Source organism: Aulostomus chinensis, chromosome 3 (assembly GCF_037954235.1).
Source record: "Aulostomus chinensis isolate RoL2024-O1b breed Wild chromosome 3, RoL_Achi_v1.0, whole genome shotgun sequence".
In the NCBI taxonomy this organism is placed as follows: domain Eukaryota; kingdom Metazoa; phylum Chordata; class Actinopteri; order Syngnathiformes; family Aulostomidae; genus Aulostomus; species Aulostomus chinensis.
The window spans coordinates 32,458,522-32,479,628 of NC_141322.1; the positions used below are offsets into that span (position 1 = coordinate 32,458,522).

The 21,107-nt window shown below is 47.6% G+C and overlaps 1 protein-coding gene and 1 long non-coding RNA gene across 4 annotated transcripts in view; one reads left to right on the forward strand and one right to left on the reverse strand.

Moving 5' to 3' along the window:
• mmp24 (matrix metallopeptidase 24) overlaps positions 1 to 7,970 on the forward strand; it is a 31,671-nt gene extending 23,701 nt beyond the window's left edge. For both annotated transcript variants that reach the window (XM_086200474.1, XM_086200473.1), the window contains 2 exons: positions 1,647 to 1,913; positions 2,265 to 7,970. In XM_086200474.1, the coding sequence (XP_086056600.1) occupies positions 1,647 to 1,913; positions 2,265 to 2,629 (632 nt within the window). In that variant the 3' untranslated portion in view covers positions 2,630 to 7,970. The remainder of the gene's footprint in view (positions 1 to 1,646; positions 1,914 to 2,264) is intronic.
• A 14-nt stretch (positions 7,971 to 7,984) lies between these two features.
• On the reverse strand, positions 7,985 to 13,926 carry LOC147268692 (uncharacterized). 2 transcript variants are annotated; one of them, XR_015112218.1, is made up of 3 exons: positions 13,621 to 13,926; positions 9,690 to 9,808; positions 7,985 to 9,114 (listed from the first exon to the last, which is right to left on the reverse strand). It is a non-coding gene; the product is annotated as an uncharacterized LOC147268692 (long non-coding RNA). The 2 variants fall into 2 exon arrangements; XR_015112217.1 differs by having other exon boundaries at positions 7,991 to 9,114; positions 9,690 to 9,805; positions 13,621 to 13,912.
• Between the last annotated feature and the right edge of the window lie 7,181 nt (positions 13,927 to 21,107).

The following is a 21,107-nucleotide window of genomic DNA, read 5'->3' on the forward strand; positions in this document are numbered from 1 at the left end:
CAAGATGGCAGCTGCACAGTAAGATGATCAAGATCTGATTGGCTCAGGCCTGACCTACAATTCTACAATTCTACAATTTCATTTAGCATACGCTTTTGTCCAAAGCGACGTACAACACAAGCAAGAATTCAGACTGAAGGAAAAACCCATAGGAAGCGCAAAAGTGCTTCAGTTGTGATTTGGTCACAGGTACTGCCATCTAGTGGCAGAAGAAGTGTCGCCCCCCCCTTTTTTTTTGGACAAACATACAACATGACACAACCCAGTTAGTGCTACATAGTCACTAAGTGCTGGGTCTTGGACCCTCTGACTGATTCTACCCCAAAGAGGAGCAGAGTCAGGTTCAGTGCCTCAGTGCTCTCTGAACAATTGAGTCTTCAATTGTCTCTTAAAAGTAGAAAGGGACTCAGCAGAACACACAGAGTTCAGTAGTTGGTTCCACCATTTGGGAACAACAGAAGAGAAGAGTCTGGCTCGAGATTTGGAGCAGCGCTGGGCTGGAAGCACCAGGCGTCTTTGGCATGCAGAGCGTAGTGGGCCAGAAGGAGAGTAGACCTGGATCAGGGATTCCAGGTAGGCTGGAGCCGTTCTTGGGATTGTTTTGTGAGCCAAGAGAAGTGCCTTGAATTTGATCCTGGCTGCCACTGGAAGCCAGTGAAGAGAAACCAGCAGCGGGGTGACATGTGCCCTTTTGGGCTGGTTGAAGACCAGACGTGCTGCTGCATTCTGGATCATCTGCAGAGGCTTGAATGAGCCTGCAGGGAGGCCTGCCAGAAGAGAGTTGCAGACCTGCTCTCATTACATGGTGCCATGATCATGTCTGGGACCTTAATGTGTCAAAGACTGAGGAACTGATCACTGACTTCATGCAAAGTCAGGACACCCAGAACAGCAGCGCCCACAGTGAGGACGTTCAGAATTCACTTCATGCAAAAGTTGGTGAAATGTCTGTGATGCCATTTTGAGCAACGTTTAACTCTCTCTCTGTTTTATTGAAAGCCTTTGTGCCTTCTGCTTCCTCTTCAGCAGGTTGTCTGAGAGGGAGCTTAAACACCTGTGTTCAGGTGTGTTCTGAGATTACCGGCATCTCACAGAGGGATTTAGGTGCAATCTGGGAGAACCAAGCGGCTGAGAAAGCAGAAACAGTTCTCAGCCAACCAGACCACATTCTGAGCCCAGCAGCAAGAAATCCTTGCTCCTTCTGCTGTTAGGCTCTTGAACACAGACTCATCTTAGATCAAATGGACCTATATTTTATTTATTGTATTTTTATTATTGATCGATTTATTGATTTGATCAATTACATGTGCCCATCTGCCACTCAGTGTTTCCTTACTGATCGTTGCACTGGTTGATGTTTGTATGCATGTGGAAAAGCTGCTGATGAATTAACCATTCAGGATGAAGGAAGTTGCCCCTGCTGGTGACCTGCTCACGGTTTGCTGTGGTTGACTCTCCCTGTGGTCCTTCAAGTGCCACAGGTCAAATGTTTTATCATTGTCAACAATTTACCATCTTTGAAATATTCTTTTCATGTGAAGAGTAGTTTATCATGTGAGTAACGTCAGCAGATGTTGAGGATGTTTAGGGGCGTGTCATGATCGTACCCATCGTTGAGTGCTGATCCCTCCTCTACCGCCCTGCAGGTGATAAGTACTGGGTGTTCAAGGAAGTGACGGTTGAGCCGGGTTTCCCTCACAGCCTGGAGGAGCTGGGCAGCTGCCTCCCCAAAGACGGCATCGACACGGCGCTCCGCTGGGAACCAGTTGGAAAAACCTACTTCTTCAAAGGGGACCAGTATTGGCGATTTAATGAGGAGAAACGCGCGGTCGACCCAGGATACCCCAAACCTGTCACCGTGTGGAAGGGGATCCCGCCAGCACCTCAGGGGGCCTTCATCAGCAGGGAGGGATGTGAGTGTCCACCTGGTCCAACAGGATGTTTTACCCTCGCGTGAGCGAACCTCAGCTGAACAACTTCTGTCACATCATCCTGTACTTGTTTACTTCAGCTGAACTGGCTTCCTGTCTGCCCTCTGCTGACTTGAATTTGGATCACTAATTTAATCGTGCAACCCTTCCACGTTTCCCAGCCGCTGCCAGAAAGATGATCTTTAATCCACTTCATTGTCAGCTGGTCAGGGCAGATGCCTGTCCAGGGTAGCACTGCCACAGTTAGTCTTTTTGGATTTAAGTCACCACACTAACATAAAAATATCAGCATGACAGGAATCTGTCTGAAATTCTTCTCTGTGTTGTCTTCAGATTACACCTACTTCTACAAGGGGAGGGACTACTGGAAGTTTGACAACCAGAAACTGGCAGTCGAACACGGATACCCTAAATCTATCTTGCGTGACTGGATGGGCTGCGACCAGTCTGACATGGAACGTCCTAGCAAGAGCAGTAACCGCGGTGACCGCCAGCTGCCCCTGGATGACGTGGACATCATGGTGACCATCAACGATGTCCCTACAACCATCAATGCAATTGCCGTTGTGATCCCTTGCATCCTGTCGCTCTGCATTCTGGTCCTGGTTTACACAATCTTTCAGTTTAAGAACAAAGGAGTACAGCAGAACGTCATGACGCAGCAGTACTACAAATACCCCGTCCAAGAGTGGGTATGACAGATGACCTGAGGGGTCAGGGCGCCGTCGCAGCGTGAGCTAGCTCTTGCTGGCTCAACGCCAAGGTCGATGCTGACAGACACTGATTCTGTTAGCAGGTGGTAAAAACTACAAGAAGGGCATCACTGTGTGTGTGTAAATGGTAAATGGACTCAATTTTATAGAGCGCTTTTCTACCTTAGCGGCACTCAAAGCTCTTTACAGTGTCGTCTCATTCACCCGTTCACACACACATTCACACACTGATGGTGGAGCTGCCATGCAAGGCGCCAACCTACTCATCAGGAGCAATTATGGGTCCAGTATCTTGCTCAAGGACACTTGGACATGGTCACCGGGGTCGGGGATCGAACCAGCGACCCTTTGGTTGCTAGAGGGCCACTCTACCCCTGAGCCATGCCGTGTGTGTGTGTGTGTATGTGTGTGCGTGCGTGCGTGCCTCTTTGCACTTCACTTATCTCAATAAGAGGAATGCTGATTCTGTTCCTCGCCAAGTGAGGATGCTGGCTGACAGAACAAACCCACGAAGCCTCGAAGGCTTGATCGAGTGGCTGCACCCAACTCCAGCGGCGTCCACGCCTCTGATCTGAGTTCATCTCCTGGGACCTCCTCAGTGAGCATACAAGGGAGAGGAAGAGCAGGGGGAGCTGACACCACCTCCAGGTTCGTCCTTACAAACTTTGTGAACCTCTTTGTCAGATGGATTCATAAAAAAAAGAATTCAAAATATCAAACTTGACAATAAGATTTAGGTAGAAAGGCCATAACAAAAGAAAACCAAGGATCTCTTAGTGGATTGCTGGTATTTTAAAACGTGTTTTCACTTGAACTGTCAAAGGACCTCACCATAAAGAAGAACACCGTCCTCATCACTCCGACCGGCAGGTTTCAGGAAATCGGCAAGTCGTAAGCTGGTCAGGACGCATTTGCTGGTAAAAGCTGCTCAGTCAGAACTGTCCACCGATGTCTGGTAACATCCGGGGGCGTGGTCAACAAACCACTATGGGCCGGGCCTGAATATTGCTCTGGGAATAAACCAAGGGTTGTTATTATTATAATTATTATTATTATTATTATGAGCAAAATGACTTCATGTCAATGTCAAGATTATTTCAGACTTTCACCTTGATTGTTATAGATCATGATTGTTTTATACACTCGTTTACTCTGAAAGTTCTCTGGTGACGTCTGTGCTGTTCCAGCCTGGCGAGCCAGAGATTCTGACCGGTCACTGACTGACTGATTCAGCTGCAGCTAAAACGAATGCATGGATGAATGAATAATCTTGATTTGTGTGCAGTGTCATTCACGCCTGGGACACTCAATGTTAGAGTAACTTGGTGCCACTCGGTGGTAGCAGATACAATTAAAGTAACATCATACTTTCCCGTTACAGTTTCACAATGAAAGCCTTTTACTTTGAAAGTGATACAAGTGTTGATTTGAACAGATAAATGCAGTAACGGAATTTAAACAGGGTAAATCAGATATCAGGCAGATCAGGTACGACGATAAAAGCCTGACGAAGTGTTTGAGGATATCGTAGTGTTCCTAGTTGTAGTAATCGTAGTTTTGTTCGGTGTTTTTGCTGAGACGGTTAGCAGAGTGACGTACAGCCTTGAAAACGGCGGAGCCACGGGGGGCATCTGCTTTGATCAAACTCTGCATTTTTGTTATTTTGATGAACTTTGACATGATGAACTACTTGTTTTAGATTTCCTTTCATGATCTGTTGGAGGATCATCGGACTGATAACTTGTTTTGGTGTTTTTTTACTTTCAAACCTGCCACTTTTTTTTGAATCAGGATTTTAAAGTATTGATTTAGTTTGCAATCATCTCTGATTTTATTCTTGCACCAGAATCTAACTTTTAGATTGTTTCACATGTTTGAAATCATCAATCTTCTGTATATTTCTGTACATTGAACACAAACATGTTGAGGAGAGCAAACGTGTCTCTGATGAGCTTGGCGTTGTGAAGTTAGACACCGTCCCTTGGTGATGGCGAGCAGGTCGGACACTCTTTCGCATCATGTTGTCTGTTGAGAGTCGCCTGCTGGCTGGGACATATTCAGGCTGGTTCATGCCAGGCTGGAAGAACAATAATTATTCATCTCTAGGTCACGGATGGCGTGAGCCTCAGCCCGCCTTTTGTCCATCATGTCCTCTGACAGTTTGTCTCCTTTGGGATGTGCAGACGTGATGGTGATGGATTTGCCTGTCTAGTAGAACCGACGGGGGGGCCTCTGCTCCATATTCTCTTCCTGCACAGGTAAAAGGATGAGACATGTTAAATAAACCACAAAAGAAGAAATAATAAAGCACTCTGGAAACAGTAGAGACGACAGTCTGTCTTTGTCCCAGGTCTGGTGACCCCTGTGGGCCGTGGACAACAGTGAGTTGCCTTTAAAGGTCGACTTAGTTCTCGGATCTCGCCGCTCCTAAACCACGCGACACTTGCCAGAGATGCAGAGTCCGACTCCCCATGACGATTTAACATGTTTGTCTCTTAGTGTTCCAACATTTCTCAGAGGAAACAGGTTTCACTGCAGCTTGATGCATCTTGAGTCATGCTACAAAACATGAACTTGCAACTTGTGATAAATATCTGGTACATGTGGAATACGTGACAATCGGGTTTATGACCAGTGATGCGTGACGGTTCAAAGCATCCATCAGCCGGCGTCTCGGCTTCATCAGGTGATCTGATGGTGACAACATTCAATATCACTCTTTAACGCTCCACTCCATTCTAATGCAGTCAGCTTTACCAGGTAACGCCTGTGATACCTTCTATTGATGTAACTGAACAAGTCAGAAACAAGATGTACATCTCTCTCTCTCTCTCTCTCTCTCACACACACTCACACACACACACACTGTCGTACTGGCTGCTTAAAGGTGCATGGTCAACATTCATTCAACCCTTACCCCTGGTCAGAGGCTAAAGCTGCTAACTTGCGCTATTGCTATTGTCCGTTAGCAACCGTTAGCTTAGCTCTCCACCAGGAAGTGGCCCCCTCAGCATGGCTGTTCAGCCCCTGTGGTCCTCCAGCTCAGACCAGCGTAGGGCTGCTTAACCAGTACTGACCCTCGTCTCACTGCTTTGTTGGTCCGACGGTATTTGAGACACTAATGGAACAAAGCCAGACGTTTCTCTGGTTAATCAGCACCTGTAGCTCCTGAACTCCTGGTCGGTGACACACCTGGTACACCTGACACCAGCCTGCTCACGCTGCTGGCTCACAGACCCTCAACTGCTTGGGATGTGTATGAGCAACATTTTGGACCTGATGAAATGTATTAACAAATATTTCATCACTATCATATTTTTTTAGTTCAACTTTAACTTCCATTCTGCACCTTTGTAAATGGTTTGTGGATGTATTATTTCATGCAGATAATTGGTTTACGAAACATTTTTGTCTTCTGGACCTTTAAAATTGTTCAAGTTACAAATTTATTCCACAGGACAAAACAGACGATGAGCAACACGGCGCTTTATCTTTCAGTGTAACAACTGATGTAGTGGAGAAAAGTGTTAAAGTATAAAAGAAATAGAAGTGAAAAGTATGCCAAAATAGGATTAGAATAGAACAGAGCATCGTTTTTCTGTATAATGCAAATGTAACTGAATATTTAATTGTGCCACAATTGATTGTTGCCAGTAGGTCTTAGCATCTTTTTCAAGGAAATCAGCTGATGAGCTGCCGATTTTTTCTGGGATTATTTTTCATTTTGTCTTTTTACATTATTCATGATGAAGCGTCTTTTGGACGGTTGACCAGTTGAATGAAAACAAACAGCTGCATGAACACATTCACAATACTTTACCTTTTCTTCTGGAAAGTTCGGCTACACGGTGGTGCAGTGGTCAGCACTGTGGCCTCACAGCAAGAAGGTTCTGGGTTCGAGTCCCGGCTCGGGCGCAGAATCTTTCTGGGTGAGTCTCCATGTTCTCCCTGTTCCTGCTGGGTTCTCTCTGGTACTCCAGCTTCCTCCACAGTCCAAAGACATCAATTTGGGGACGAGGCTGATTGATTCTCTAAATTGACCGTAGGTATGAATGTGAGTGTGAATGGTTGTTTGTCTCTGTGTGTTGGCCCTGCGATGGACTGGCGACCTGTCCAGGGTGAACCCCGCCTCTCGACCATAGATGCTGGGATAGGCTCCACCCCCCCACGACCCTTACTAGTAAGGAATAAGCGGAAGATGACGATTACCTTTCAGTTTATAACTATGGCGCCCCCTCTGGCCATATGCTGCCCATGAGATCGTGATGCATCTGTTCCAGGTCATCTGGCTTCGATGGTGTTCATATTTAGGCTAACGTCCACAACCGACATTTTCTTGTTCCGATGTTGAATTTGTCTTCAAACTGATCGAATTTACAACTAAAATGTAACATCTTTGTAAGTCAGTCGATATTCGGCGTGGCAGGGAGTCACTTCCTGTTAAGATAAATAAACACTGCTGGGAAATAATTTAGTACTGTTGCATTCCATGAAGATGGAGGTTCATCATAAAAGTGGCCAATAACCAGGAGAGGAGGCGTTCAGGGCCGCGTGAGACCGTCCGCTCGTCGTGTACTCAGGACGACTTCACACGTTCAAGTGCACACAAAATCCACTTGTATCGATTTAAAATGGCAAGTTCAGTATTACACTACAGTTCGAAGCATGAGTGCTTTGAAACTAGTTCACATGCTAACAGTTGAGTTCAGATTGTGATGAAAATGTGTAACCAGTACACTGTACTGAGTGGGCGGAGCTTGTCGCCAAACCAGGCAATCTCTGGCAAGCGTGGCTGAGTTTGGAGTGCGGCCGCAAGCAACTACGTCTTCCTTTGACTTGCCTGTTGTTGCCTTCAGTTTATAAAGTTCGCTTTTCATAAAAAAATAAAAAAAATAAAAAAAGATGTATGTGAACAGAAACATATCAGAGGTGGTCAGCTGACTTTTTGAAGTATCGTGCATATTGAAGTTCTTTGGATAAAATCATGACTTGTAGGGAAATTTGATCCCATTTAGCTTGAGAAGAGGTTCAGTTCCGTGGTTTTCTTACTCAAAGACTTTAGTTTGGGTTTCTGACTGAATGGGTTGATAATAAAATGAAAATAAAAAAGGACTTCACTTCTTTACATGCAAAACCAATTGTTTTTTAAAGTGTTTATGGTCAGACGTCATGTAAATAAGGAGACCAGTGTTTTGTACTTTTGTTTCTCCAGTCTCAGGTGAAACTGCACCTGCTGTTCATAGTTGAGGATGGTTTAGCGAGCAGCGTGGCTCCTCCCACATCACTAATAAGCCAGAAACACTTTGATCTGTTATGCTAATGTCAATAAAAGTGGAACCTCGTTGTCTCCAGTTTGTTGGTGCTGTCAGTGAAGAATCTTTTTTTTCTTCTTCCAAACAAAGAAGAGCTTCATCATGTGGGTGACTGGAGGAAGAGAAGATCCAGTTGATCCTTTACAAAAATGATGATGAGGCGGCAGGCCAGCGGCCGGATCTCGGTGTCACTCCCTCCCCAACTGGTGTAGGAGCTGGTTTTAGCGCCAGATTTTCAATGTCTAACAAGTTTCCTGGATTTAAGACCTTTCTACCATGATGACTGCAAACCAGCAGGATGATTTATTAGATTATCAGATGACATCATTCACACATGCAACTGATTGGTTGAGAATTAATTGTGAAGAGCCACACTGGGCAGTGCTTAGGTACTGGTGACCTTGGCTGAAGGGTGAAGAGTTAAACCTGACATCACATCTTTTACCCTCCAAGCCTGTTCGTCGGCGATCTTGGACAGCTAGCTACAGCAATACGCTCAATTGTTAGGCAAAAGACAGACAATACGACTGTGAGCAAATGATGATGCAAATGAAGTAGTTAGCCGTTAGCTTTCTTCAGTCAACATCTGAGTAGGTAAAGACGAAGTAGATGATAGTCGACATGAGGAAGGAGAGGAGACCTCAGCGGCCACTGTTCATCCAGCAGCTTGAAGTGGAGAGGGTGAGCAGCTTCAAACACCTGGGCGTCCACATCAGTGAGGACCTCACCTGGACACTCAACTCCACACAGCTGGTGAAGAAGGCGCAACAGTTGAGAGCGTCTTGACCAGCTGCATTACAGTGTGGTACGGCGGTGCTCCTGCCATGGACCGCAGGCGCCTGCAGAGCATGGTGAAGACCGCTGAGAAGATCACCAGCATAATATCAGCAACAGAAACTGGGTTTTAGCAAACCCCAATGACACTGGTAGCTATCCAAGATGGAGGACCCACATGCTTGTGTGAGGAGGGGCAGGGATGCAGGTAGCCACACCCACCAATACCTGGATTTTCAAATTCTAGTTTGCTCATCTCTGGTTTTGGACCTGTTCAGAATCATCCAGGACTGGTTCAATACCAGTTGGTGCAGGAGATCATGAAACACATGTCATCCACCTTCCTGTCTCCCAGCTGGCGCTGGGGCAGCTCTCCAATGGCATCTGTGGGAGAAAAATTCAGCAGCGTGTGACTTTTTGAGACCATAAAGAATAAAGGAGCTTGTTGCTATTCAGCTCCAAGTCCCTCTCACAGTGTCCAGTCAGCTAAGCTGAGCCTCTTACACCTGCTCGCTCGTCTAATCCAGGAGTTCCTGTCCTGGCTTTGACCCCCCACCACAACACCAGAGGGGTTGTACGTGTGTGTTCATCCTTTTAATGTGTTGCTTTTGTGATCACTTTATCTCATGTCAAGTGTATTTTCATCGCACCAAAGTGAAACAGTAACAAGTCAGAGTTTGTCAGCCTCAAAGCTCGTTGTTTTATTCATGTTTTGTATGGTTTTGTGCAGTAAAGCGGAAACTAAAGATATCAAACGAGCTGCCTCATGGGTGTTGGGGGGGCTGGAACACTGGTTAGTGTGTGTTTGCAGTGTTTTTAGTGCTGCTGATGTGTTGCTCTGCCGAGCAAACATGATAGTGAAGTACCCTAGCCCCCTAATAACCCTGAAGGAACATCAAGGAAGTCACATTTTCCTAAAGAGTGAAAGTGTAGCGTGGAGTGACAGTGGAGTCGTCTACCTTCTGAGGATGGCGAGTTGCCAGTGACATCACACTGGGCCGGTCCGTTGCCATTGCTGCTCTCGTCGCTCTGCTGCCCACCCATCGTCATCCGCCGCAGGTCAAGTGGTGATCGACTGCTGACAAGAAGAAAAATTGGATTATCCTGGTTGATCATGTTGTTGAAAAAACAGGACGCGCCGTCACGCTTGGGTTGACCTTGAAGGTGTACACATTCACAACACTGAATAACCCTAACCTTTTGAAGGTGTACACATTCACAACACTGAATAACCCTAACCCTTTGAAGGTGTACACATTCACAACACTGAATAACCCTAACCTTTTGAAGGTGTACACATTCACGACACTGAATAACCCTAACCTTTTGAAGGTGTACACATTCACAACACTGAATAACCCTAACCTTTTGAAGGTGTACACATTCATGACACTGCCTGACCCTAACCCTTTGAAGGTGTACACATTCACGACACTGCCTGACCCTAACCCTTTGAAGGTGTACACATTCACGACACTGCCTGACCCTAACCCTTTGAAGGTGTACACATTCACGACACTGCCTGACCCTAACCCTTTGAAGGTGTACACATTCATGACACTGCCTGACCCTAACCCTTTGAAGGTGTACACATTCACGACACTGCCTGACCCTAACCCTTTGAAGGTGTACACATTCACGACACTGCCTGACCCTAACCCTTTGAAGGTGTACACATTCACGACACTGCCTGACCCTAACCCTTTGAAGGTGTACACATTCACGACACTGCCTGACCCTAACCCTTTGAAGGTGTACACATTCACGACACTGCCTGACCCTAACCCTTTGAAGGTGTACACATTCACGACACTGCCTGACCCTAACCCTTTGAAGGTGTACACATTCACGACACTGCCTGACCCTAACCCTTTGAAGGTGTACACATTCACGACACTGCCTGACCCTAACCCTTTGAAGGTGTACACATTCACGACACTGCCTGACCCTAACCCTTTGAAGGTGTACACATTCACGACACTGCCTGACCCTAACCCTTTGAAGGTGTACACATTCACGACACTGCCTGACCCTAACCCTTTGAAGGTGTACACATTCACGACACTGCCTGACCCTAACCCTTCAGCACACGAATGTGATAATGGAGGCTTTTATTAGGGCCGGAGCCTGAAGGTACTTAGACCCTATCATGTTTGCTCAGCAGAGCAACACATCAGCAGCACTAAAAACACTACAAACACACACTAAACAGTGTCCCAGCCCCCCCAACACCCATGAGGCAACTGGGCCAGACGGCCTGGAGCCGGTTTTCACATCCACACCATTCAAAACCTGGTCCTGGACTGTTCTTGCTGTGAATGAGCGCCCAATATAAGCATAAATTATTATTTTTCTGCCGCCAAAAAAACACTTAATTTAACCCCCTAGACACGCATGACATTTGGCACATTTGTCCGGTCTGGCGAAAAATTTAATATTCTACAAAAAAATTATTCAAAAACTCAATAGCGCCACCTAGGGAGCCACAAAACTAAACAACACAGTTGGGGCGCTATAACTCCTCCCAGAAATGTCCCACAAACATGGGACCAACACCGTTGGACTCGTCTCATCAAGACAAACAATTCCTCCACTCTGACCTCTCACCTGTCTACAACAGAATGTCCACAAATTGGACAAAACTGTCAAAATGAGGACTTTTTTACTCCCCAACAAAATCTATCTCCTCCTAGGGCATCAATGCTATCACTTCCAAACTTTCACACATTTCTCTCCCAACTGTGCTGATTAAAAGTTATTTAAGTTTTAATCTGAATTACTGGGTTTGGATTTTACAAGCCGTCAAAGTGGGGGAGACACGTTTCAGCTTCCAATGGAAGCCTATGGGGAGACGGTGTCCTCTCAGGGTACATACTCTCAAACAAACGCTTCTCACGTCTACACCATCCATCCCACAGCTCTACCAACCACACCACTGCATTCCTGACAAAAACCCCTCCAAGAACATGGTGTTCTGTGTCCCTCTGGACCAGCGTATGCAGACTTCTTCCTCTTGTCCCACTCCAGTCCTGGTGCTCCTCCTCTCTCTCCACTCTAGCACAGATCAAAGACAGAGCAGTGGGGGAGGGGTTCTTAAAGGGCCAGCTCTCAGCTCTGCTCTCTCTCTAGCACAGATCAGAGACAGAGCAGTGGGGAGGGGTTCTTAAAGGGCCAGCTCTCAGCTCTGCTCTCACTCTAGCACAGATCAAAGACAGAGCAGTGGGGGAGGGGTTCTTAAAGGGCCAGCTCTCAGCTCTGCTCTCACTCTAGCACAGATCAGAGACAGAGCAGTGGGGGAGGGGTTCTTAAAGGGCCAGCTCTCAGCTCTGCTCTCACTCTAGCACAGATCAGAGACAGAGCAGTGGGGAGGGGTTCTTAAAGGGCCAGCTCTCAGCTCTGCTCTCACTCTAGCACAGATCAGAGACAGAGCAGTGGGGGAGGGGTTCTTAAAGGGCCAGCTCTCAGCTCTGCTCTCACTCTAGCACAGATCAAAGACAGAGCAGTGGGGGAGGGGTTCTTAAAGGGCCAGCTCTCAGCTCTGCTCTCCACTCTAGCACAGATCAAAGACAGAGCAGTGGGGGAGGGGTTCTTAAAGGGCCAGCTCTCAGCTCTGCTCTCACTCTAGCACAGATCAAAGACAGAGCAGTGGGGGAGGGGTTCTTAAAGGGCCAGCTCTCAGCTCTGCTCTCTCTCTAGCACAGATCAAAGACAGAGCAGTGGGGGAGGGGTTCTTAAAGGGCCAGCTCTCAACTCTGCTCTCACTCTAGCACAGATCAAAGACAGAGCAGTGGGGGAGGGGTTCTTAAAGGGCCAGCTCTCAGCTCTGCTCTCACTCTAGCAGAGATCAGAGACAGAGCAGTGGGGGAGGGGTTCTTAAAGGGCCAGCTCTCAGCTCTGCTCTCCACTCTAGCACAGATCAGAGACAGAGCAGTGGGGGAGGGGTTCTTAAAGGGCCAGCTCTCAGCTCTGCTCTCCACTCTAGCACAGATCAAAGACAGAGCAGTGGGGGAGGGGTTCTTAAAGGGCCAGCTCTCAGCTCTGCTCTCACTCTAGCACAGATCAGAGACAGAGCAGTGGGGAGGGGTTCTTAAAGGGCCAGCTCTCAGCTCTGCTCTCCACTCTAGCACAGATCAAAGACAGAGCAGTGGGGGAGGGGTTCTTAAAGGGCCAGCTCTCAGCTCTGCTCCACTCTCTGATCAGACTCAGGCTTCTAACCTCAACTACAAGGCCTCCACCCTGGACCAGGACACCCTGGGATTCAGGCCAGGGCTCAGGCCCTCATAACGCTGCTTGCAGCTTTCGTGAGGGCCTGAGCCCGGAGGCAGTATACATATATACATACATTGCCACCACTGTTGTACATCGTCACTGCTGTACAGAATACCATGCTCCTCTAAGCTATTTATACATCAGGACTTTACCTGATTTTTATTTTTTTATTTTCTATTTTATTCATTATTTATTCTTCTTTCCTTTTCTTGTGCTTCTTACTTGGAGTTGTCTGTCTGCCTTGTTCTAAGCATTTCATTGCTCAAATTACGCTGTCATATTGTGCACATAACACTAAAGAATCTTGAATCTTGAAATGTTGAGAAATTACAGAAGAGTACTTTGACGTACAGTGCTGTACTTACGTATATTTTGATGAAAACTACAGTTTATTGGGATATTATATCGGGCATGGTTATACAGACGTGAGTGATGGTATTGTTCACTGTAACGTCAGTCTTCCTGGGTTAAATATGACGTACGTTTCCAACGTAAATTATGATCGACACGAAAGAAATTCAAACTCTTCTGTGATGCACCTGAACGCATCACAGCGTCGACATGTTGACAACATTGACAGAGCTGTGCGCGCGCGCGCGCGCGTGTGTGAAATAGCCCCACCTCGACCGCGCGTGGCTCCGGGACCCGCCGTCTCCACCGGCCGTCCTCGAGGTTTCCAGGCGATCTCCGTGCGCGAGGAGGCGTCGTTCCTTCGCCGCGCACCGCGGTTAATCCGAACGGTCGGTTCGGACGGGTTCGACTCTGTAACAGGTCACTGATGTAAATCCAGTGCTGGACCGGAGGGGGCGCTACCACCCCAGCAGTCGCGTCACGGCGGTGGCGGCCATCTTGATCTTCAATGCAGCCCCGGTGGTTTCTTCTGCACCTTTGCAAAACAAACCTCACGCGCATGCGCCACCAGACCCCCTCCGCGTTCCTCCTCTAGTGAACTGAAGATGGTTGCATCACGATCGAGGCCCTACTACTACAACTAATAATAATAATAATAATAAATGGTTAATAATAATCATAAATCCAGAAATGTGAAGACATGAAACTCCCCGACATGCTGCTTGTTTCTCCCAGGAGTCTCGTGGTCCTTGGAGCGATGGAGGAGAGAACATTGGTTCCTTTGTGGAGGATCTTCGTGACGTCAGAGGTGTCGATGGAGGCTGAAGACGAACGTGTGACCAGAGGTTCAGCTGTGACGGTCTGGTACATGAATTCTAGTTTGAAAGCCACAGATGAAGGAGAATTACCTCCAACTCTTCATCAAGATTCAAGAGATTTATTCGTCACGTGCATAATTGTACATGTACAACAGCAGTGCAATGAAAATCGCAACACTCCGGCAACTGTGCAAGTCGCAAACAGCTAACTGAAATTGTTCAAATTATTTAAAACTAAATAAACATCTGGCAGCCCCTGACGCCCGGAACTGAGATTCAAGAGCTGACCAACCTCAAAAATATCATAATAAAAAAGACGATATACAAGGGAAAAAAAAGAAGAAAGAAATGCCGACATATTCATGAAAATCTATATGTACATAATAGAAAGGTAAAGAGAGAGAAAATAATAATAGTAGAAGAAGAACTGTTCAAAATAATTGGCAAGTTATAAACAATTTGCAGTGTGTAGGGGACCGAAAAACCAGGTACAACAGGTGAGCAATAAGGTGCAGAATGAGTTGTGTATGATTTGGGTGTCATGTGGTGTTTAAGGTCCGAATGGCCTGAGGGAAGGAGCTCTCAGCCTCTCAGTCCTGGCCATCATGGAGCGGAGTCGCTTGCCAGAGGGCAGCCACTCAAACAGTTTGTGGTTGGGGTGGTGAATGTCCTTCATGATCCGCCTGGTCCTGGACCTGCACCGCCTGGTGTAGATGTCCTGGAGGCAGGGGAGTGCAGTTCTGGTGATGCGTTCGGCGCACCGTATCACTCTATGGAGGGCTTTCCTGTCCTGGGAGCTGCAGCATCACACCAGGCAGTGATGCTTCCAGAGAGCACAGACGCTCCTGTGGCAGAGGACAAGATTTCAGCAGCACAGTGGAGATCTTGAATTTCCTCAGCCGCCTGAGGTGATGCAAGCGCTGCCTTGCCTTCTTCAGTTGGGTGGTGATGTGTGGAGACCTTGTCAGGTCCTCTGAGATGTGAACTCCAAGGTACCTGTAGCTACTCACTTTCTCCACCAGGGTCCAGTAGATCGTGAGTGGTGTGTAGTGGATCCTCTGCTTCTCCCTTCATAAGTCCACCACCATCTCCTTGGTCTTTGAGACATTCAGGTCCAAGTTGTTGTCCTTACACCATGATGACGGCAGCTCCACCTCTTCCAGATAGGCTGCCTCGTTGTTCTTGGAGATCAGGCCTGCCACCACCGTGTCATCCGCAAATTTCATGATGATGTTGGAGCTGTGAGAGGCTAAGCAGTCGTAGGTGTAAAGGGAGTAGAGCAGAGGACTCAGGACGCAGCCTTGGGGGGTGCCGATGCTTGAGGGTTCGGGGGCTGGAGATGCGGGTTCCAACCTTCACCACCTGTGGTCTGTCAGTCAGGAAGCTCTGAACCCAGGAGCAGAGAGAGGGGCTCAGCCTGAGCTTGGTGACCAGTCTGAGGGGAACTATAGTGTTGAACGCCAGTGCTACAGGGCGGTGGTCATTTAAGCAGGCCGGGTTGGTCTTCCTGGGTACCAGGATAATAGAGGACGTTTTGAAGCAAGGGGGGACGACAGAATGGGCCTGGGCCAGGTTGAAAATAGAGGCGAACACAGGAGCGAGCTGGTCAGCGCATGATTTTAGCACCCGCCCGGGGATGCCATCTGGGCCGGCTGCTTTCCTGCTGTTCACTCGTCTCAGAGCACGGAGAGTGGGCGGTCCTCCTCGCTGGTGAGGTCGCCTGCTTCAACTGCACTCGAGCACTGTTGGCGCTCGCATTGCTGGCCTCGAAGCGTGAATAGAAGGTGTTCAAATCTTCCACCAGTGAGGAGGCCACGTCAGCCGAGGTCGTTCTCTCTAGTCCGTGATTGTCCGAAGTCCTCGCCACATGCGTCTGCTGTCGCGGTCGCACAGTTGAGCCTCCACTTTGTCCCTGTATCGCCTCTGAGCTACTTAGGTCTGACGATTATATATTATATATATTATTATATATTACATTCCTAACCCAAAGAAAGATAAATTAAGTGTTGAGAATTGGAGACCAATTAGTTTATTAAATAATGAAGCCAATTTATTTGCTATGATTTTTGCTAAAAGATTAAAATTAGGATCATTAGACTTCCTTGATGTGGAACAATCAGGTTTCATGCCTGGGAGAAATATTTGTAACAACATCTGACTATAATATAATAATAAGTATAAGAACATATTTTGGAGAATATTTTTATTTTATTTATTGATTTTTATACAGCATTTGATTTGGTCTGCCAGGTTCAAAAGTATTCACAGTTTTGGGTGTCCCTGTCATTTGTTCTTCTTCCACTAATTATGGCTGTGCACATCAAAAAAGGTTCCTTCAAGGGCTTCACGGCAGGAGATGGAGAATTTACATGACACAGCAATTTTGTATCTAATAAACATGAAGTTGCCAAGGCTTCCATGTATGAAGACCTTTTCTTAAGTATCTGGTCTTGGAATGAACTGAAGTACAGCAGAGTTCACGCTGGATGGATGATGGATGATGGATGGTTGGATGAACGGACGGATGGATGATGGATGATTGATGGATGGGTGGATGGATGATGGACAGGTGGATGATGGGTGGATGGGTGGATGGACAGGTGGATGATGGGTGGATGGATGATGGACAGGTGGATGATGGGTGGATGGATGATGGACAGGTGGATGATAGGTGGATGGATGGATGATGGACTGGTGGATGATGGGTAGATGGATGGATGATGGACAGGTGGATGATGGGTGGATGGATGATGGACAGGTGGATGATAGGTGGATGGATGGATGATGGACTGGTGGATGATGGGTAGATGGATGGATGATGGACAGGTGGATGCTGGGTGGTCAGTTGTTGACGTTTGCAGGGTTCGCCTGGATGCGATGCAGACGTCCCCGAGGGTTCATGTCGCTCATCATGCAGCTCCATTTTGGTTCTACAACTCAAATGTTTGCCAGCTCCAGTTTGCAGTTTTGGGAAACAGGGATGTTACAAATGTTCAAACAAAGTTATTTGAAATCTTTTGATAAATAAATCTGTTCCTTTTGCTAAAGTCTACTGGAATTCTCTTTACAATGACAGTGAATGGAAAAAAGTGTGGCTGGTCGGGGACAAATTTTGTCTTCACGATAAGATTAAAGTGGTATCTCTCATTTATTCAGCTTAAGAACGGTTTAGAATTAAAATGGAATCCTCTCGTGATTTCTGTTGCTTGTGTGAAGAACATCTAGTTTATCACTGCTTGTAGAGCCAACCTGTCTGTGCCAACATGGAAAATTGTATTTAAAGGAAAAAGGACCGTTTCTACATCTGCAAGAGGACATTTCTATTTGATTTGAAGACAACCAAGTCAAAGGACTTCATTTTCTTTGAACAACTTGTTTTATTTGTAGGTAAATTTCATGTTTGTAAGAGGGAATGTTTCGACAGAAAACCAAACTTAAGAGGGTTTTTTTCCCCAGGAACATCTTGAGTACAGCGCCATCATCAATGGACTTTGAAACCCAGAAGCCTTAAAAATGGACTTTATTTTGAAAAAGTTTTCATGTGGTTGATGTTTTTCTTCATCTGTTTTTTTTTAATTATTTGTCTTCAGTTAAACAGCATTGCTATGTATCTTTTTATTGTAAATAAAAACAATCCAAATGAAACGAATGGCGTGAAAACTCCTCCCACACATTTAATTTATACATTAAGACTGAACGACTTTGCCCTCAATCTGTTCACATCGTGTTTCGTGAAACGGCCGAACGTCGGAGCAAGTTGGTGGAGCTCCCGGTCGGGGAGAATGGAGTAGTGTGTGTGTTGAGTGAAGCAAAAACATTTGACAGAACACTCTGAAAAGGCTTTTTTTTTTTGTAAGAAGTGCTGCTGGTTCGGAGTTGAACAGATTTTCATTGTCTCGGCGGGGAGAGAGTTGCCGTCCGCTTCTGTTCCATTGCGGAACTTGCTTCTGCGGGAGTAGGGTAGTGACGGTAGTGCTAGTGGTAGGTTGTTAGTGGTAGGATTTAGAGATAGGTGTTAGCGATAGGCTATTAGTGATAGGTATTAGCTAGTGAGGGAGTTTGTTAGGGTTAGTAGTTTTGGGACGCCGATCGATGGCTGTCAGGTCCCGACCGGCTCCCCCGCTTCCTTTTTTTTTTGTTGGTAGGGCCAGAAGAGTGTAGGAGATATAGGGACATGACTAAGCAAAAGGGCATAAGTGGAGGTAGGAAAGGAACAGGGGAAAGGAGGGGGGTGGATCTGTGGAGAGCCTGGTTCAGAAGAGGGCTGAGGGGAGCACAGGTGGAAGGGAGCTGAGGAGCGATAGACGGGTAGGACAGGGGCAGGGAGAGCATAAGAGGAAGAAGACAGAAAGTGAGAGTGAGTCAGCAGAGGATATGCAAAGTGAGGATGAGGGGAGAGGAAGTAGGGAGGATGAGTGCTTGAATGTAGTGGTGAGGTTTGTTGAGGTGGGTGGCGTGAGCAAGAAGAATCCGTTCGGATTGACAGGGGCACCGAAAGGCTGGCTAGGGGAGATAAAATTTGCACGGGTTCTGGGGGATGGGAACTTACTGGGGCAGGTGGAGAAAGCAATTCAAGGAGGGAATGGAAGGAAGATAGTGGGGTGCACAGTGGAGAGGGTAGTGCAGGTGGGGTTGAAGATGACAGCAGGAGGGGGGTGTAGAGGGTTGATTACAGGGGTTCCAATGGAGGTGGGGGAGGAGGAGATAAAGGAGAGAATAGACACTAAGGGAGGTCCAAGGGTGGTGAAGGTGACAAGGATGAAGAGGGGGCCACAGAGGGAGTTTAGTGAAACGGTGGTGGTGGAGTTTGAGGGTGAAGTTCTTCCAACTCGGGTATTTCTGGGGTGTATGTGTTTTTTTGTGAGGGCCTTCATTCCACTGCCACGGAGGTGTTTTAATTGTCAGTCTTTAGGGCATACTGCACAGGGTTGTAAGGGGAAGAGGAGATGTCCACGGCGCGCAGGGGAGCACAAGTTTGGAGAGTGTCCTGAGGATGCTCAGCCCCGATGTTGTAGCTGTGGGGGTGCGCATAGTGTAGCTTTTGGAGGATGTCAGGTGATGAAGCGGGAGGTTGAGGTTCAGAGGGTGAGGGTGTTAGAGAAGGTGTCATATGCTGAGGCGGTGAAGGTGGTCAGGCAGAGGGAGGGAGGGCAGAGTGCAGTTGAAGGGTCGGAAGCAGTGGGTAGGGCAGGCTTGGGAGGGTAGACAGGTGTAGTAGGGCAGACGGTTGGGGGTAGCGAACAATACCCCCAACAAGAATGAGGTTAGGAAGGCTCAGGTAAATAAGGAGTCAGTTGTGGTGGTGTTTTTTGATATTGAGAAGGCATAGGATATGATGTGGAGGGAGGGGGTGTTAATTAAACTGCACATGCTGGGGGTAGGAGGTAGGGTGTTTAACTGGGTGAAAGATTTCCTGTCTGAGAGGGTGGTACGGGTTAGGATAGGGTCTGAGGTGTCAGGTGAATACACAGTGAGCAATGGCACACCACAGGGCAGTGTAATTAGTCCACTGTTGTATAGTGTTATGATTAATGATGTGTTTTCACGGGTAGGTGGGGATGTAGGGAGAGCACTGTTTACTGATGATGGGGCGCTATGGAAGAGGGGTAGGGACTTAGCACATGTAGTGGGTAAGATACAGGAGGCTATAGATGTGGCGGTTGAGTGGGGCTATGAATGAGGGAGCAGGTTTTCAGTAGATAAGACGCAGACAGTGTTCTTTACTAGGAAGAGGGATGTGGGTGGTGAAAAGCTTAGGATGTATGGTAGGGAGCTAGAGAGAGTGGGGTCCTTTAAGTATTTGGGAGTAGTTTTTGATCGTAAGTTGACTTGGGTGGAGCACATTAGGAGGGTTGAGGGCAGGTGTAGGAAGGTGATAAATGTGATGAGGTGTTTGTCAGGTAGGGACTGGGGGGCTAGCTGTGCGGCACTGAAGACGATTTGTACTTCGATGGTGAGGGCGTCACTAGATTATGGGTGTATAGTGTATGGGTCGGCTGCTAAGTGTCACTTGCGGGTTCTGGATGTGGTCTACAATAAGGCACTGAGGGTGTGTTGTGGGGCGCTAGGGACGACACCGGTGGCAGCACTGCAGGTGGAGATGGGTGAGATGCCCTTGGAGCTAAGAAGGAAGCAATTAATAGTGAGGTATTGAGCTAACCTGCAGGGTCACTCAAGGGTGCATCCGACCAAGAGTGTGTTAGATGAGTGTTGGGAGTACGGGGGGGGGGGGGGGGGGGGACACAGGGAGCACTTTGGGAGGATAGGGAATGTACTGGCTAGGGAGCTAGGAGTAGGGCACATTAGGGCACATTAGGGTGAGTCAAGCAGTGGTGTACCCTGAGATGGCACCGTGGAGGATGGAGTGGCCAGAGGTGGACTGGTGTTTGTTGGAGTTGAGGAGGAAGGGGGAGGGGGAGGACTTGGTTAGGGCTCACAACAGGTGTATGAGAAGGGTGTATGGTGGATGGGAGAAGGTGTATACGGATGGATCGAGGGCGGAGTCTGGGGAGACAGGATTTGGGGTGGCAGTACCGGGGAGAGGGATAGGGCTTAGTAGGCGCATGACAGATGGGCTGGGGGTTTACACAGTGGAGATGGTAGCGGTGCTGGTGGCACTGAGGTGGGTGGAGTGTACACAAGTGGGGAGGGTGGTGGTCTGCTCAGATTCAGCAGCAGTCCTAACTAGCATCAGGTCATGTCACACGGGTTGTCGTCAGGATATCTTGTTCCAGGTGCTTCAGGCAGTCACGAGGATAGTTCAGCGGGGGGGGGGGGGGGGGGTCAGGTTAGGTTTTTATGGGTACCAGCACATGTGGGGGTGGAGGGGAACGAGAAGGCAGATGAGTTGGCAAAGGGGGCGTTGGTGAAGAGGACGGTGGAGATGAATGTGAGGGTGAGTAGGGTTGAGGTGAAGGTGATAGTGAGGGAGAGGGTGAT